The 18,498-nt window shown below is 42.3% G+C and overlaps 1 protein-coding gene across 3 annotated transcripts in view; it reads left to right on the top strand.

Annotated features, from left to right (window-relative positions):
• Nucleotides 1–18,498, top strand: part of MAP3K21 (mitogen-activated protein kinase kinase kinase 21) — a 61,512-nt gene that overhangs the window by 11,930 nt on the left and 31,084 nt on the right. For all 3 annotated transcript variants that reach the window (XR_002072335.2, XM_019418993.2, XM_019418994.2), the window contains exons 2-4: nucleotides 6,767–6,947; nucleotides 12,825–12,973; nucleotides 13,834–14,009. Coding sequence is in view for 2 of the 3 variants with exons in the window: in XM_019418993.2 (XP_019274538.2) it covers nucleotides 6,767–6,947; nucleotides 12,825–12,973; nucleotides 13,834–14,009 (506 nt within the window). In the remaining variant the exon portion in view is untranslated. The remainder of the gene's footprint in view (nucleotides 1–6,766; nucleotides 6,948–12,824; nucleotides 12,974–13,833; nucleotides 14,010–18,498) is intronic.

Below are 18,498 nucleotides of genomic sequence, written 5' to 3' on the forward strand. Positions count from 1 at the left end.
GTGTAAATTCTACTCTCCAGTCACTTATAATATCATCAGAGAGAGGAGAGGGACAAGTACGAGAAGACCTTAAGTGTAACGAGAGCGGCACTAGAAAGTAGAAACTTCTAGCTGAGGTCTTGCAGGAAGAACCCAAAGGCCGTTATTTACTGACTCCTGTGTGATCTGAGCAGGAGAGTGAGGGAGTTGTGCTTTTTTTTTTCTTTCTTTTTTTTTAGAGAAGGGAATTGGAGATTCCAAAAGGGTTATAGACTTGGAAGTGGTCTGCCAGTGGAAGGCAGTGCTGGTGCCCTGATGCTTATGCAAAAAGTGGGGTGCCTGCCCCGTGTGGTTTTTATGGAGAGGAGGAGGGGAGGGCATTCCGTACAGCAGGTGCTAGGGTGCTGTGCTGTGTTTTCCAGAGGTGGGCACCAGTGCCCAGAATTGTTAGGATGCGGGGTTCATTTTAGAGGGCACCAGAAGAACTGGAAAGGTCATTTCAGATGAGGTCCAGAGGGGGCTTGAAGGCCAGGGGGAGATTTTAGATTTGCCTCAGCAGATCTAGGAGTGGCCGAGTGGTGTGTGTGTTGGGGGACGCGACAAGGTGCCAGTGGGGGAATAGATGGAAAGAAATGTGTGCAGATGTGGTCCTACTTGGTAAGCTTAGAAAGTCATCACTTAATCCCTCATAGACGGTTGGTTTCGGACTTGAAATTCTCAGTCACCTTCCCTAGGCTGACAGAAACAATGTGTATTAATGCTATATTCTTTCACGCTTTGCTTTTGTCAACCTGTTCTCTTTCTTAGGACTTTTGTTTTGATTCTACATTTCTAGTTAAAGATTAATTGAGACTACCCCATTTGGCTCAAATGGAATTTGGACACAGCAATCCCATAAGTGGTGAGAGAACAGAATGGATACAGTGTAATTGCTTTTAAAAAAATATACATTATATGCGATAATTCCGAAAATAGCAATGTGAAACTTCAAAGGAGCCGGAAAAAATCAAGTGCCTCATGGTCGAATAAGTAGAGTAAGTACAAGGTTGTAAAGGCTGATTGTTCACGAACAGGGCTAACAAGGGTCAAAAATCTTCACTCAAGTCTCACAAAAGGGGGCTCAAACGCTCGTCGCTAGGTTACTAACAAGAATTTGCCATTTCTGGGGCCAAAATGTATTCGCCTGGTCCGTACATTCTTCTGGTGGCTGGCTGGTGTGCTCCAGACCCTTCCCGGGGCATGGCAGGAAGCGGAAGCTGGCCGCCGACCTTGAGGCCTTAGGCTGAAACCTGGCCAGGTGCCCGAGTCCACCTGTCGGGACACTGGCTATTTTTGGTTTCGGTCACTTTGCCCAAAAGATAAGGAATTTCAGGAATTCTGCTGCACACCTCTGAAACAGAATCCAGAACAATGGGCCTTTCATGGAAGTCTAAACGTTTGACATTCAGAATGTTATTTTAACTTGTTTTCTGTTCAGAGTGTGGAGGCACTTAGCTCCCGTGGAGACTTTGGACTGGAGGGCGGGTGGGGGGAGGTGCCCTCAAACCTTCACTACAGAGGCTGCTCAGGGCACATTCAGCCCTGACATTTACTTAGAACGCAATCAGTTTTAAATTCTTAATTTTTTTGACATTTAATTTTGAGAGAGAGAGACAGACAGAGCACAACTCGGGGAGGGGCAGAGAGAGAGGGAGACAGAGAATCCGAAGCAGGCTCCAGGCTCCGAGCTGTCAGCACAGAGCCCGACAAGGGGCTCGAACCCACGAACCACGAGATCATGACCTGAGTGGAAGTTGGAAGCTTAACTGACTGAGCCACCCAGTGGCCCCTAAATATTTTGTTTTTGGTTCTCACTGTTCTGTTTTCAGTTATTCTCAAGGGTTGCCAAGCCTTCCCTGGGGTCTGGGAAGGTACAATCATCTTTATGCCCGTTTTCATCAGTGCTCCCTTGTGCCTTCCAATGTAGATGTTTGTAAAAGTGAAGACGTGTGCGAAAATGTCTTAGAAGCCAATGTTTTATAGAACTGCAAGCCATTTTGATTATTAATTTGGGGTCTTTTTGGTGCTAAGAATAACCATTGTTTAAAAGTGAAATTAGTGGTATTAGAAGCAGAAAAATGACATACTGCTGATAAAGTAACTGACTAACTTGGTTTTTGGTTTGTTTCTGTGGTTGAAGTATTTAGGGTTTTAAGGGATCCGATATTTATTTTTCTTGATATTCGTGGGGAATAAGGACTGAGAAGGAAATATACCCTAAGCTGATGTGGGAGGAAGGAAAATTAAAAAACCCATCTCTAAAGCAGTCTACAAAATGAAATTTCTGGTTGTTTTGCCCCCTTCTTACAACCGGTAGCTTTCTCAGTAGAAGCTTTTGCAGAAGACTGGGGAAGTAGCCCACAGACAGAACCTGAGATCTGGCCCTGTGTTGTAGGCGCGTGCTCTTGGATAACATTTCTAGACTGTACACTCGGGATAATGATTCCCACTCCCTAGAATAGTGTAGAGATGAACTGACTCTACATAGGAGAGGCTCTGTAAATGGTAGGCAATTGTCTTCGTATTTGCACTGGTGATAATTATCATTAATATCAGCTAGTCCATTGAGCATTCAATGTAGAGGGTACTTTGTTAGGTGACATTGGGGGATACAAGGGAAATCTATAAAATTCATTTCCTAGGATTAAGTAGCTTTGCACGTAAGTTAGGGCCATAAGTCTCAGGTGAAAAGATAATGGACAGAAGAACATGATATGTGGATAATGGATGATTGGAAAGATGAAATAGTCATTATCTTGTAGGATGCTCTAGAAGGTTTTCCTCCGGAAGCTGGACCTTGAGAATAGGTACAGTCTAGATGGACAGAAGGAATAAGAGGCTATTCCAAACAGAAGGGAGTCTCTCCCCCACCCTTCCATCCTTCACTATATAGTACAACATCGAATTTAAAAGTAGGGAAAATGGTAGAATTTTGGTCTTGCTGCTCACCGTCAGGTCATGATCTCATGATTCATGAGTTAGAGCCCCGCACCGGGCTCTCTGCTGTCAGCGCGGAGCCCACTTGGGATCCTCTGTCCCCCCCCAACCCTGCCCCGCACCTCCCCCCTCACACCTGCTCGCTCTCTCTCTCTCACTCCCCCCCTCCTCTCTCTCAAAAATAAAAGCCCTTAAAAAAAAAATAAATCTAGTGTTGTCTCTCTCCATTTGCATGAACTCTTTGACTTTTAGGACTGTTTAATTTTGTAAACATTTGATGATATGCAGATAAAATGCAAATCCACTGCAAAGTGAAATTTCAAGTCTTGAAAAAGAGTCGAGGTTCCCTGAAGTCCATGAAGGTGATTTTACTAAAAACATTTTCAAACCCATTGATAAAGGCTGTGTGTGTGTGTGTGTGTGTGTGTGTGTGTGTGTGTGTGTGATCTTTACAATATGTTCCAGTGGTCTTAGCATCTGACGTTCTCATCTCTTGCTTATTGCGACCTTATGGTGTACCTACTGCCCCCATTCCCATGACAGGCAAAGAAACAAAAGTGCAGAATCCAAAGCAAGCAGTCTGGTCCTAGAGTGTGCACGTTCTTCCTCGCTGCGCCAGACCGCCTCCACCGAGATCAGTTGATAATTAGCCACTGATAGGAAATCAGAAAGAAAAGAATGGTCACCTGAATGGAGAGAGATTTCTAAAGGATAAAGGAAGCTCTTGTGAAAAATTGATAAAAGCTGTCATCTGAGCTATGTGGTTAGTAGTCAGGAGTGTGTTTCTCTGGGTCAGACTGCTGGAGCTTTGCTGCTCCTTTAGCCACCTGACAGATTACCCAACACCTGTGTCTCAGCCTCCTTATCTATAAAGTACGGATAATAAATAGATTCTACCCATTGCACTGCGGGTGTGGATTTTATGATTAAAATACCCGTAAATGAATCTGACGAATAGAAGGTACTTGGTAGACGTTCGTTGTTCTTGTAACTGTTTGGGAAAATGGTCCTCTTTATGATCATGTTCTACAAATCAAAAAAGAAGAATGTCTTATGCTGGTCTCCGGTGTTGTTTGGATAGTTGATTCTAAAAGACCTCCATACATACTTGTTTTACGTTTATCCCTTTAAGAGTTAGCACATGGTTGCAACAATGTTACACAAATGTCCTTTTTAAAAAAAAAGATGAAATGGAATTATTTTCATTTTGGTTTTCAAGGTAAAACCTGAGTAACAATCCCCCCCCCCACCATGCCCTGTTTACTCTGAAATTTGATTACTGTTTAAATGGATTCGTTCTGTTGCTTTGTTTTTTTTTTTTTTTTTCAACACTAATTATCCTCTGATAAGGCCCATCTCTTGGGATTTTTGTGAGGCTTGAATGAAGTAATGGATGTGTGCAAGCTGTATGGGAAAACTCAGCACTTGTTAGGGACTCTCTTATTTGTTGTTACTTCTGTTAGGCGGGAAGGGCACCTGCAAAGGGCAACTATAACAATGTGCGTGTTTTGTTCATCTGTAAACGTGAAGCACCTGCCTTGAAGAAGACCAGACGCGGTGTAGATAACATGAGTATGAATGTGAATTGAGCGTGTCTGTCCCCCTCTTCCTCTTGTCCCTCCCAACTTTCTCTCTGTCTCTCACTCCCTCTCTTTTCTTTCACTCCCTAACTCACACACTCGCTCTCTCAGAGCTAGTAGTCTAAGTGGAGAAGTCAGAGGTGGAAACAAATATTTCTAGTACCCTGTGTTTTATAAGGGCCGTAATAGAAACACAAGGTTCGTGTGAGTAAGGGTGGGGGAGTAATTTTCTTTTGCTTAGAGGTATTTGGAAGGTTCCACCAAGAGGACACTGTGGGGGCTGGATGAGGAGTGTAAGTGGAGGAAATACATACAGAGGAAGATGATGTCGTCTGAAAGGTAGGTTGCTGTGCAGAGGTAGAGCTCTGGTGGCCCACATGTTGGAGTGTGGACATTATCTCTGAGGCATCGGGAATCACAGGAGTTGGTTTTTGCTTTTTGCTTTTTGTTTAATGCAGGTTTACTACCCTGTAACCTACATACAGTAAAACTCACCCTCTGAAGGAGTTCAGTTTGCTGAGTTTTGACAAATGTGTATAATCCTGTAACAACGACCACCCCCACCACCAAGATTGAGAATTGGCATGACCCCAAAAAGTTCTCTTGTGGAGCTTAGCAGTGAAGCCTATGCCATCAGCCTCCGCAGGCACGGATCTGATTTCTGTCCCTTTTCCAGAATACGAATGGAATCATAGTATGTCACCTTTCATGTCCAACTGCTTTCACTTGGCGTGACGGTTTTGAGATTCATCCACGTTGTTGCCTATATTGGGAGTTTGTGTGCGGAAGGTTTAAAAATAAAGGAATGCTATAACACTTTAGGAAGGTGAATCTGCTGGTAGATGCATTATCCTGGCCAGGTAGGACGATTGTAATTCTGTGGCAGGGGAATTGGAGAAGGTGGGGGGTGGAGGGGTGCTTTGGAAAAAGACCAGTGGAGCTACAAGGCAGATTGCAGGTTTTTAAGGAATGAGATAAGTTAGCAAAAACAGTAGGTTTAAACTCTTGCCCTTGTAGCAGATGGGAAGGAGGAACCGGGTAAGCAGCTACATTAGTGTCGCGTGGAAAACCTCAGGAACGTTTCTGCATGGGTATAGGCAGAGGGAAGTCAAGCAGGGGGAGAGAAGAACCCCAGGTTCTTCAAAGGGCGGGGCGTGCGGGGTGCAGGTGGGGAGAGACTGAGCAGCATGTTTGTTTCAGCTACTGTTACACGGGGGTGCAGGTGGGGAGAGACTGAGCAGCATGTTTGTTTCAGCTACTGTTACACGAGAGCTCAGGGGCCGACTCTGGCAGTGACCTCAGCTCCTGGAAGTTGCTCTGTACATTCTGTATGTTGACAGGAGGCTGAGGGCTAGGAAAAGCAGCATCTGCATAATATTTACCTCAAGCTTTTACTTTTTGCTCTATTTTGAGCTTCAGTAAAGCAACACAGTTCATCAAGTATCTTTAGGAGTTAAAAACCTGTAAGCATTTTGCAAATTTACTATAAGATAGTGTTTGCTAGTAACGATTTAGGGTGACAGTCCATCTGTTGCTGTGTTTTTTAATACATTCAGTAGATGGGGCACCTGGGTGGCTCAGTCAGTTGAGCGTCCGACTTCGGCTTATGTCATGATCTCGCAGTCCGTGAGTTTGAAACCCGGCTCAGGCTCTGTGCTGACAGCTCGGAGCCTGGAGCCTGCTTCAAATTCTGTGTCTCCCTCTCTCTCTGCCATCCCCCCCCCCCCCGACTCATGCTGTGTGTCAAAAATAAATAAAAACATTAAAAAAATTTTTAAAACATTCAGTAGAGGCTCTGCCTTTAGATCAGGACCTACCTTCTAGGAAGAAAACAGTGTATTCTTTTCTTAAGGGGGGTGGTTGGGGGGGGGGCGGAACTCTCACAGACTTCTGATCCTGTGATACCTCAGTAAATGTTTCTTGCCCCTAGAAATCATTTACTTTCTCATAAAAGGAAACATTCATAAAGAGTGCTAAGCTGTGTTGTGCCTGTGGATTAAAAAAATAAACAACTTGTCACTGCAGGCACTAATGAGCCAGTAAAGGTTATGACATAGGTGATGGAAGTAAGGCAAGGTGGTAAAATACAAGCCCATTTCTCACTTATCTTCCGACTGCGGTGAAGGTTGTATCTTCAATACCAAAGAAACATTGGGATCAGAAAATTAGAAGAATGTGAAAATACTCCACCTTTGATTCTTTTGATTCTTTTTTTTTTCTTTTTTTTTAAGTTTTGCTGCTCGAGAAGATAGAGCATGACAACATCTGCAATAAAACGTTGAAGATCACAGACTTCGGGTTAGCGAGAGAATGGCACAGGACTACCAAAATGAGCGCCGCGGGCACTTACGCTTGGATGGCCCCGGAAGTCATCAAGTCCTCCTTGTTTTCTAAGGGAAGTGACATCTGGAGGTGAGCACCAGGTCTTGCGCGATCGCAGACGTCTGCAGAAACTGGTTGGTATGCTTCCTTTTAAATGAGTCCCAAAGTATTCGGCACCTGAGCATAACAGAGAACACAGGCCTTTTTTGAAGATTTCATGGTTTGGGTCAAGATGTAATCACAACAGAACAGGTAACTTGAGGTTTTTTTATCGTCATGACTTCATAACTTGGTAGGAGAACCTTCTCGTTAAATCCGAGGTTTGATTAAAACTGATTATAACTTGAACTAATAGTAATGCCTAGATTTTGTAAGGCTCGTCAGTAAAGAATAGTGTATTGTTACTTTTTTTTTTAAGTAAAATTTTGATTTCTCATGATTTACAGACAAGAGTGGCATGGAAGGAGTTTGAGAAAATAATCGAGATCTGCTCCTTCATTTTATAGATTGCATCATCTAAAGATTAAAGCTTCAGTTTGAGGATGGAGGGCTGGACCAGATAGGATCCCAGGTTAGTTAGATTCTCCATTCAGCTATGTCTGATTGGGGCATGAAGACATTATCAGTAATAGAACAACAAAGAAAAATCAGTATGTTTAATAGCTACGATGCCCAGGAGCTAACTTGCCTTTATTTAAAGGGCATCTTCTGTAGCTAGCATTAAAATTCTAGATTTTTTACTGTTTTGTAGCAGTTGTTTTAGATATAATTTGCATGTCACACAGTCTGCCCATTTAAACTGTACAGTTCAGTGGCTTTTAGTATATTAATAGAATTGTATATCCATCACCACAGTCAATTTTGAGAACATTTTCATAATCCGAAAAAGAAATCCTACGCAGCGCAACCATCACTCCCCACACCCATCCCTCCCAGCCCCCACACCCATCCCTCCCAGCCCCAGGCAACTGCTATTCTACGTTTTGTAGCTTCAGATTTGCATATTCTGGGTATTTCCTATAGGTGCAGTCATACGACCCGTGGTCCTTTGTGACTGGCTTGTTTGGTTAGCCTCATGTTTTCAAGGTTCAAGTTGGAGAATGAGTCAGGATATCCTTCTTTATTGCCAAGTAATGTTCCATTGGGTGGATTGCCACATTTCATTTGTCCGTTAATCAGTTGATGGGCTTGAGTTGTTTCCGCTCTTTGGCGATTCCAAATAAGGCTGCTATAAACATTTGAGTTGTTTCCGCTCTTTGGCGATTCTGAATAAGGCTGCTATGAACATTCATGGACAAGTTGTTGTGAGGACATAGGTTTTCAATTCTCTTGGGTCTGTACCTAGGCAGGAAGCCGCTGCACCATGTGGTAATTCCGTGTGTGGTCATCGTTCGAGGAGCTCCCAGACCACTTCCCAAACCACCTATTTGCACCCACGATCAGTGTATCCGGCTCTCGCAGCCCCACATCCTCACCAACACTTGTTGTGCTCGGACTTTTTGACTCCAGCCATCCTTGTAGTTTGCAAAGTGACTAAAACTCCACAGTTTTTTTACACAAGAAAAAACTCAGGCCGAGAGAAGGGTCACTTGCTAAGAGTTTGTATCTGTTTGGTAGCAAGACCGCGAGTAGAACTCAGATCCGACTTCCAAATTGGGGATCAACAAGAGTTGTTTTCCCCCTGTCATCACTGGATGCTGCAGAAATTCCTCTCTCCGATTCACACATCCCGTTAGTGGCAGAGCGTCTGTTGGTAGAAGTTCCAAGAAAATTTCTTTAAAGCTTATCCTCTGCATTTTCAGTATGACCTAACTGTTCTACTTATGGCCTTTCAGAAATTTATCAACTGCATTGGGGTTCCAGAGTGTCTTAGGACCGTTTTTGGAAAACACAAGTGTTTGAGTCTCATCCCTTACTTAAGAAATTAGACTCTCTGCTGGTGGAGTCTGAGCAGACGTTTCCCTACAAAACATTAAATGTGCTTTTCTTGATTGACCCACGGTAGTTTTTTGGCCATACGATAATACCAAAATACTTCAGGGAAACAGGTGATTCTTGTGGGAGATTGTACTTCAAGACTCTAGAAACTGATACATACACCAAGGACCAATTTTATATTCAAAGTAACATTACTTAAGACTATAACCCTTCCATTTTGTGTGCTTCTTTTACAAACTGTGTGATTACAAGCTGTATAAATGCTGGACTATCTGTATAAATGCTTTATAGCAACTTTTCACCTATTGTAAACAGAGAAGAATCAAGAGATAAGCAAAAAGAAAAGGAAAAAAATCTAAAGCTAGCCAAAATAGGGCTCCTTGAGCCCATATACTTCTTGGACACATCTTCTCTCAAAATCTGCTTATATCTAACTCTGTTTTACATGTTCGATGATCTGATTTTCAATAAAAGCAGCTAGCTAGAAGGGGGAGAGGGATGCTAAGCTGGTAAAAGTTGGCAGCTGAAAACAAAGTAGGTGATAGGAAGAAAAACATGAAGTGCTACGGAAAGGACTAGAAACTGCTGACCTCTAGAGCCACCTAGTTGTGGAACCAAACATCCCCACACACCTGCAGAACGCATTAATACATCAAGCATACTCTGAGTCCTTGGATGTCAGGATGCGGAGGGGTGGGAAGGTCCCCTCTCTGAATTTCGCATTCCTTTGCCTTAGAATCTCCTTTTGTAATATTCCCATAAAAATAATTTCATTCAGGGGTGCCTGGGTGGCTCTGTCGGTTAGGCGTCCGACTTCGGCTCAGGTCATGATCTCATGGTCCGGTCCATGAGTTTGAGCCCCACGTCCGGCTCTGTGCTGATGGCCCGGAGCCTGGAGCCTGCTTCAGACTCTGTGTCTCCCTCTCTCTCTGCACCTCCCCCACTCGTACTTTGTCTCTCTCTCTCTCTCTCTGTCTCTCAAAAATAAATACTAAAAAAAATTTTAAAAATGATTTCATTCAAGAGACATGACTTAACTCTGTGCAGTAGACTAGCATTCTAGCATATTGATGAGTACGTTAACTAGTGAGTGGATTGATCATCTCTCGCAGTCCTTCCCCCTTACTGGCTATTACACCGGAAAGTAACTTAGACAGATGTTGTCATTGAATTTTCACAATATCTTCTGCGATCACTGCACTTCCACAGAATAGGTAACCAAGACACTGAGATGTTAAGAAATCTCCTCAAGGTTGTAAAGCTGGTAAGTAGTATTATACTCACATCCCAGGCCTGGGAGCCAGACCCCTGCTACCATCACTCTGGCTCATCAGGCCATTGAACTCTCAGGAGACAGCCTTATTTATACTGTCTCCTACCCATTTGCAGCGGACAGAAGCATATGCATTACATTCTAAAGATAGTCCCATTGAAATAGTTCCATTTCTTGACATCAATTCTTAACATAAGCCCTCTGCTCTCCAGAAAAAGGACCTGTCTTGAATTACTCCTTTGCGGAAACTCCCAAGAAGCAAAGTTATATTGTTGTTCTTGTTTGTTTTAGTTTTCTTATGTGCTAATGAGAATAGCAAGATGTGGCTTTGAATTTAGACAGTTTCCAGTTATTTTAAGGTTTTTGTTTTTGTCTCCTGCTCTGACTTGATTTTTGTTGATTGGTCTATAAATTAAATTTACTTCTTCTTGGAATTAAAGTATCTCTGCTAATGCACCATAATGTAGATAATTTTTAAGGCACCAAACAGGTCATTACCTTTGGAAAATACTGGTTTCCACTTAATTGCTAATAGTTATGGCATTATATAATTTACAAGTACTGCATTATATATTCCCCTTTTTTCAATATAAAACAGTATATATATATATACAGTATATATATGTAAGACAGTATATATATATATATATGTATATATATATACAGTATATATATATACAATATATAAAACAGCTTTGGGATGGCAGAACAGATATCGCTATTATTTTATAGATCAGCTAATTCACAATCAGCTGTTAAGGGCTTTGTGAGTGGAGACACAGCTAGTAAGCAGTGATACTCCCGAAACTCAGACTCCAGTCTGCTGAGTCAGGATCCAATTGTCTTTCACGGGTGCCCTGTTCCTCGGCCTCAGGGAGCCCTGGACTCAGGGGCCTCGGGACTCAAACATCTTTACTTAGAGCTGGTAGAACGTCAGCTGGAGGATGCCCAAGGCCCCATTGATTGGGCACATTCCGCCATGGCTACGTTCTTATTCTGAACGTTTTCGGTATAGTGTCTAGAGTCCAATAGACACTAACAGAGAAGTGTGTAAATGAGAGGTTATTGTATCCGGGATGATCTGAGCCTGGAGTCCAGAGAGTTTCCAGCTTTTTGCAGACCACGCCTTCATGAAGGGCTTGTTCTATTATATTTGTGATGCTCTGAGTCCCCCGCATCTCTTTAGATCAGAAAATAATCTAATGAGACTCAGAAAGCAAGTCCAAAGCCAAAGTTAAATGCTTTTTTGGTGCTGTTCTGAGCTGTGTGGTCTTTTCTTTAGGCATGTTTTTCTACCTTCTGTCTGCTGTCTTTAAAACTATGTCTACACGTTATATATAAGCAACAAACATAAGAAATGAGAATCAAGTTACCACTCTAAATTTCAAATGGTTTTTTTAAAACGTAAAGGTAATGATTTTTTCAAAGATTAGAAAAGTAAATAGGACCGTACTTGTTATGTCAGTAGAATTAAAAAAAAACAAAAAAACATGACCATCCCTTACCTGCCTGTGTGTTTCGATTTAAAATCAAATGGGATGTCTGGAGTGGCTGATATTTCATGTATTAACAAAAGCTAATTTGTACTTCATGTTTTGCAGACTATAAAGGGAAACTAAGGTACTAATGGATACAGAGTTACAAAAAAGAGATGTTTTGTCCCACTAGTGGGCACAGGGAGGCCCATGCTGATTTTTTTTTTTGGTTTTTTTGTCCATTACTTTTAAGCAATATGGTAGAAATATTAGGAACACAAGTCTTAAGATATAAAGAGAGAGGCAGAAAGATGAACAATTTCAAAACAACCATTTAAAAATAGTCAACATGGTTCTATCTAAGTCCTATGGTGCATAACATGAGATTTCTGTGGGGCTAATGTCTTCAGTGACCTGACAGTCCTCAAGAGGTTTAATCCCGGTGTGGAAAAATGAGATAGAAGGAGAAACGTCAAAACACCACATCAGAGTGTGGCCTGGTTCTGGATCCGTTTAGTTCAGTTATGTACTGCTTCTATGCTTCCTATTCATTATATAGTTTTAATTCCTGTAATTAATGCATAACTGATTTCTGGGAAGGTGTGTACTTGTGTGTGTTTAAACGGGGTTCAGTGGAAGACCCCACCTCGCACCTTGGAATACGTGCCACTAAAGGGTCTGTTGGAAGAGAAGGGTCTTTTTTTTTTTTTTTAGAGAGAGAGTGCATGAGGGAGGGTGGGGGCAGAGAGAGAGGGAGAGAGAGAATCTCAAGCAGGATCCATAGCCAGCGTGGAGCTCCACATGGGGCTCGAACTCACAAACCATGAGATCATGACCTGAACCAAAATCAAGAGTCTGACGCTAGGGGTACCTGGGTGGCTCAGTCCGTTAAGCATCCGAGTCTCGATTTTCACTCAGGTCATAAACTCACAGTTCGTGGGTTCGAGCCCCACATTGAGCTGTGTGCTGACAGTGCAGAGCCTGCTTGGGATTCTCTCTCTCTCTCTCTGTCTCTCTCTCTGAAAATAAATAACAACTTAAATAAAATGGGAGATCAGTTTTAAATAAATAAATAAATAAATAAATAAATAAATAAATAAATAAATAAATAAAAATTAAGGGAGTCTAACACTCTACTGACTGAGCCACCCAGACGTCACAGAAGGGAAGATTTTTAGTCGGGGCTGAATGAGGGCTCACATGCATTTATCCCACCCCTTGTGTTTGGAAGAAAAAGACACCCTTTGACCCATTTAACTCCATGGCAATTTTGCTTTCCAGCTATGGAGTCCTGCTGTGGGAGCTGCTCACGGGAGAAGTCCCCTACCGTGGCATCGATGGGCTTGCCGTGGCTTACGGAGTAGCCGTCAATAAGCTCACTTTGCCCATTCCTTCCACCTGCCCTGAGCCGTTTGCCAAGCTCATGAAAGGTATCTGTGCCCCCCCCCCCCCCCCCCCGTTTCGGTGGGTCTGTGGAGGCAAGGGGAACAGCTCAGGAGAACATCTGTGTATTTTGTATCCAAAAGGGTACTTTTGGATACTTTGGGTACAGCAGTAATTCTAATTTTCAGATGCTTTTAAGCAACTGTACCATTTTATGAATCCGAAACCTTGTCTTCAATCTGAGACATCAGGTAAAGCATTGATGGATTAAGTCACTTTTTAAAAAACAATCCGGTTTTATCAGTGACTCATTTATGTACAAAATCCAACCGAATGGTAATAAAGTTTTCACCAAGTACAGCACTAAAGTTCAAAGACAGAATTTAGTTGGCTCCATTCTGCTATTTTAAATTCCACCTAATGATCAAAAATGTTTTACGATCTTAACCGGCGTGGTTTTGCCATGACCTTATCTATTTGATGTTTAGCTTTTAAAAATTAACTGACTCCTTTTGTAGGCAGCTAGTTACCTTCCTTCATTACGAGGCCATTTCTTAGAACCTCTCATGTGATTATAACATTTTGGAGATTTCGGGTTTCTTGGGCCAAGTTCTAGAACTCCGTACCTGTAAATCACCGGCCGGGCAGCTTAGGCCCCTGATACACACAGTTCATGATGAAGCATGGAGCACACACATCCAGTATTCATGTCGTATAAGAGAAACCACAAGAGCCTTACCTAACAGCGAATATTGTATACGTGCCACTGGCCTGGATGCTGTGTAAAATAAAATTTTCAAAATCGTCATCAGTTGATTTTTCAGATCTTCAGTAGACACCATCAGCATGGGCTGAAAATCTGGGCTGTGCTAAGAAATGGAATTAATGTGGTTCTTGTTTATTTTAGAGTGCTGGCAACAAGACCCTCACATTCGTCCATCATTTCCCTTAATCCTTGAACAACTGACTGCTATTGAAAAGGCAGTTATGACTGACCTGCCTCAGGAATCTTTTCATTCCATGCAAGATGACTGGAAGCTAGAAATTCAGCAAATGTTTGATGAACTGAGAACAAAGGAAAAGGTGAGAGAGATATAGTCATTGCAGAAGATACCCACATTTGCGAGGATTATGGAAAACATGAGTCAAGAACACGGTTAGCACTATTGCAAAAGATTTTCAGACATGAATAGTTACTGACTCTTACCTTCCAGCTAAAACGAAGCAAAACAGAAGTGTCCTCAAAATGTATCTTTGGAAAAGAAACAATCTTTTGTTAGGGAAATTTTCAAAAGTAAAAAAAAAAAAAAAAAAAAAAAAAAAAATTAGAAGAAGAGAGAACAGCATACTGAGTCCTTGGTATAAATTAACCAGCTTTAGTAATTGTCAGTTTTTTGTCATTTTGTACATCTCTTAGTCCCATTATCATCTTTCTTTTAAAAAAAAAATGGAATACTTTAAATCCTCAATTCATGTCCTTTTACCCTTAAATCTTAAAACAGGCATCTCTAACTGGTAAGAATTTTAGAAATAACTTTCTTGCCATTATTATCTCAAAAAGTAACAGTAATTCCTTGATGTCATGTAATACTCTATAAATGTCACAGTTTGTCACAAAGGTGTCTTTTTAAAGTTTTTGACTGTATCTTTTAAAGCCTTTCTTATGCTAGACACCCCCCCATACACACACACACACACACACACACACACCCTTTTATCTCCAAAGCAGTGCTTTGCTGGAGAAACTGGGAAAGTATAATTTTTGAACCTTTTAGTATGATGAGTTAAGTTCCGGTTGGTTTGTTTATTTTAAGAAGCACTAAATAAACATCTATGTGAAACATACCTGAGGCTGCATTTATGCCACCACATACACAGTGAACTAGGAGAAGTAAAGGTGTACCCAATTGGAAGGCAGACTGGTTGGGAAGTGAATGCAATTAGCATGGTCTCCTTTGGTGACACAGTGACTTCACGGCCCCTAAGAACCCCAACTTTACAGCACGGTTCTGTGCTATAGGTTCAGCACTAATTTTTTGAAGACCCTTTTGTAGTACTTGAGCATTTTGATGAATCAAGCCTTATTCTGCCCGTCCAAAGTGTATAATTATCCGAGAGGTTAAGTTCTGTTTGTATGTGCAAGAAATGTCTGGGCTAAAGTACAACATCGCAAGTTTTTGATAACCTTTACAAAGCCATGCAGTTGTCCAGGAAGGAATTTTTATACCTCATACATTTGTGATTCTAAAATAGTAGAATTCTTTTTTAAGAGGGCAGTAATGCTTTACTAAATAAAGAGCCCACTTGCTGATTCAAATTTATAACATTAAAACAAGGCTGAGAATCATTCCCTCATGCTAGAGTAACTTGGACTGAGGCAGAGAGGCTCTGTATTACATGTCTAGACTTTTATATTGACTGTAATACTAAAGGTCTATGGTCAACCCAAGTGCAAAGAGGGAATAACAAGCTGTGGTTTGAATATATGTGCATAAACATTTCTTTTTTTTTTTTTAACGTTTATTTATTTTTGAGACAGAGAGAGACAGAGCATGAACGGGGCAGGGTCAGAGAGAGAGGGAAACACAGAATCTGAAACAGGCTCCAGGCTCTGAGCTGTCAGCACAGAGCCCAACGCGGGGCTCGAACTCACGGACCGCGAGATCATGACCTGAGCCGAAGTCAGACGCTTAACCGACTGAGCCACCCAGGCGCCCCATGCATAAACACTTCTTGACCTGGTTTTTATAATACTGTGCGTGACACCAAGACGTCTCATGCCCAGATTCTGTCTTTGAGAAGCTTAGGTCTACTGTTGTCTTACTGAATTGGGAATCACTCCCAGGCATGTCACAGGGTCTCCCCAACGTGTAAATTGTTTTCTAAAAAATACATACAACTTAAAACCGTGTCCATGGGGAAACTGTTGTGAGTTTCAAGGTTATGTTCTGTTTTGTGTTTTCCCAGCAAACATGTACTGACTATGTACTGTGTGCTGGGAGCAGTATTAGAGTCCTGGGAGACAAATATAATTACGACAGTCTCTTTTCTTGAGGTCCTTAGAATGGCGGGCTAGGGGTCTGGGATCTTGTGGACAAGTTTTTCAAAGGGGCTAGACGTGGATCTTGGCACCATTTCCAGCCAAACACCGAAGTCAGAACCCACCCCTCACCCCCACCCAATCTTCCTTCATTCTGCTTGCTTCTTTCTGTGACGGACAGATTACTGTTTTCATTGGTACCCGGCCTCCAAGGGCTTTGAAGATGTTTCTGGTGGTCTCCTGTGTGACAGAGACCATCAGTGGGAATCCCTCCCCTAATCCCTGTTGTCCTCGCTTTACCACCTGCGTCACTGCGACAGCATCCCACCTGGTTGCCCTGTGTCCAGTCTTGCTCCCCCAATTGGTCCCCTCACCTCCAGTGGCCCTTCTACAATGCAAATCTGAGCATCCTTCTTCAGTGGCCAATTTCTTTCTCTTATTAATTTCCTTTGTCCTTCCATATGTAGCCTCACTGTGTCCCAACCGTCCTGAATTCCATTCAGTTCCTCTGATGCCACCACATTCTTGACCTTCGGGCTCCAGATACATGCTCTTGTGGGTCCAGAATACTGTCCCCTCCTTAGCTTCTCGCCCCACCTCACAGTTGCTGGCTCCTTGGCTGTGAGTCCTTTGTAGCTCCCTCCCCTCACCCAGATGCACCAGATAAGCTGTGTGTCACAGCATCCCACACTCAGCTGGCGCTGAGTCTGACTTCAGTATTAGCTTGCGTACTTATTCTTGGTTTGCCATTTCTGCTAGATAATATATTAGTCAGCTACACTATCTTATTCTTGGTCGTTTTCATCCACGGCATTGAACAGAGTACTCAGCACATGGTAGATAGTGAATAAATACGTTACATTAACCTACGCAAAGTTTCTTAATATCCTGAATGTATTCTAACCTGAAATGTATTCTAGTAGGTGAGTGATACTAGCGATTATCATTACCTCCATTATTACTCAAGGGAAACAGGGAATTTAGATGTATGTATTGGAAATCTATTCTGAATCTTATGCCATCGAAGAGGTTTACAACTCAGCTGTTTAACTTCTACTTATATATTCTTGAGGGACGCCCACATGTGTGCCCGGGGAAGTTTTGGTTGTTCACTGAAGTGTGGTTTGTGATAGTGAAAACCTGGGATTGGCCTCAGTATCCATAACAGGGAACAGATGCCCAAACTGCTGTGTATTGATCCAGTATATTCAGTATTGATTCGGACTGGAAATCTTCAAACCAGTCGAAATGAATGAATTCTAGCTACATGTTGCAACGAGGATAAATCTCAAATGTAAAATTGAGTGGAAAAAGTGAGTTGCAGAAGGATAGTTACGCTAGATACCATTTATGGAAATTGGTAAAACACATAAACCAGTGCCATTCAGATGTACCGAAAGTCTGAAGGTCTGGATGAGGGAGGGTTACGGGGCAACCAAGGAACCGCAGACAAGAAGAGGGAGAGGAGAGAGTTTAGAGCGTGTGCTGCATATGAGACTTTAGCAGATCTGAAACGGATGAGGTAAAACCTTAGCATCTGTTAAATATTGACAGTGAGTGTGTGGGTATTTGCTGTTCTCTCTGATTGTAGTGTATTTTAAATATTTCCTAATTTTAAGTGATTAAAATAAAGGTTAGAGAGAAATATGTAAACTGCTGAAGTCACTTATTTTTTTCCTTAAGTCATTTTTTTTTTCAAGTAGTAGACTTAGGTAATTCAGCCCCTTCTTAGATTTTTCAGTATTTTGTAAGGTGGAAAATACAAAACCGGCAGATGCAGCCTTAGACAGTGGGTTTGACTGTTGGCATCAGGTTTTAAAGAGCCTCCCAAGGAAGATGGCCTGGAAGGCAGAAGGAGGACCTGGAAATCAAGTCTGGACAAAGAACAGAAGGGGTGCAGAAGGGAATGGTAATTGCAGGGGCTACCCTGGAATACTGGAAGAACTCAGAGGGTTCATGTTGCAGAGTTTGGAAGTAGGGCCTCTTGGGTCAAAGCTCCAGGGATTAAAATGTGGTCTGGTGGGGCGCCTGGGTGGCTCAGTTGGTTGAGTGACCAACTTCGGCTCAGGTCATGATCTCGCAGTTTGTGAGTTCAAGCCCTGCATCAGGCTCTGTGCTGACAGCTCAGAGCCTGGAGTCTGCTTTGGATTCTGTATCTCCCCTTCTCTCTGCCCCTCCCCTGCTCATGCTCTGTGTGTGTGTTTCTCTCTCTCTCAATAATAAATAAATGTTAAAAAGAATTTTTTTAAATAATAAAATGTGGTCTGGAGAAACAGGAACCCTCTTGCGCTGTTGGTGAGTATGCAAACTGGTGCAGCTGCTCTGGAAAACAGTGTGGAGGTTCCTCAAAAAATTAAAAATAGATCTACCCTATGACCCAGCAATAGCACTACTAGGAATTTACCCAAGGGATACAGGAGTGCTAATGTATAGGGGCACTTACTTGTACGCCAGTGTTTATAGCAGTACCTTCAACAATAGACAAATTATGGAAAGAGCCCAAATGTCCATCAACTGACGAATGGATAAAGA

The sequence above is a fragment of the Panthera pardus genome, unplaced genomic scaffold, assembly GCF_024362965.1.
Source record: "Panthera pardus isolate Hobbes unplaced genomic scaffold, ASM2436296v1 HiC_scaffold_22, whole genome shotgun sequence".
Lineage (NCBI taxonomy): Eukaryota > Metazoa > Chordata > Mammalia > Carnivora > Felidae > Panthera > Panthera pardus.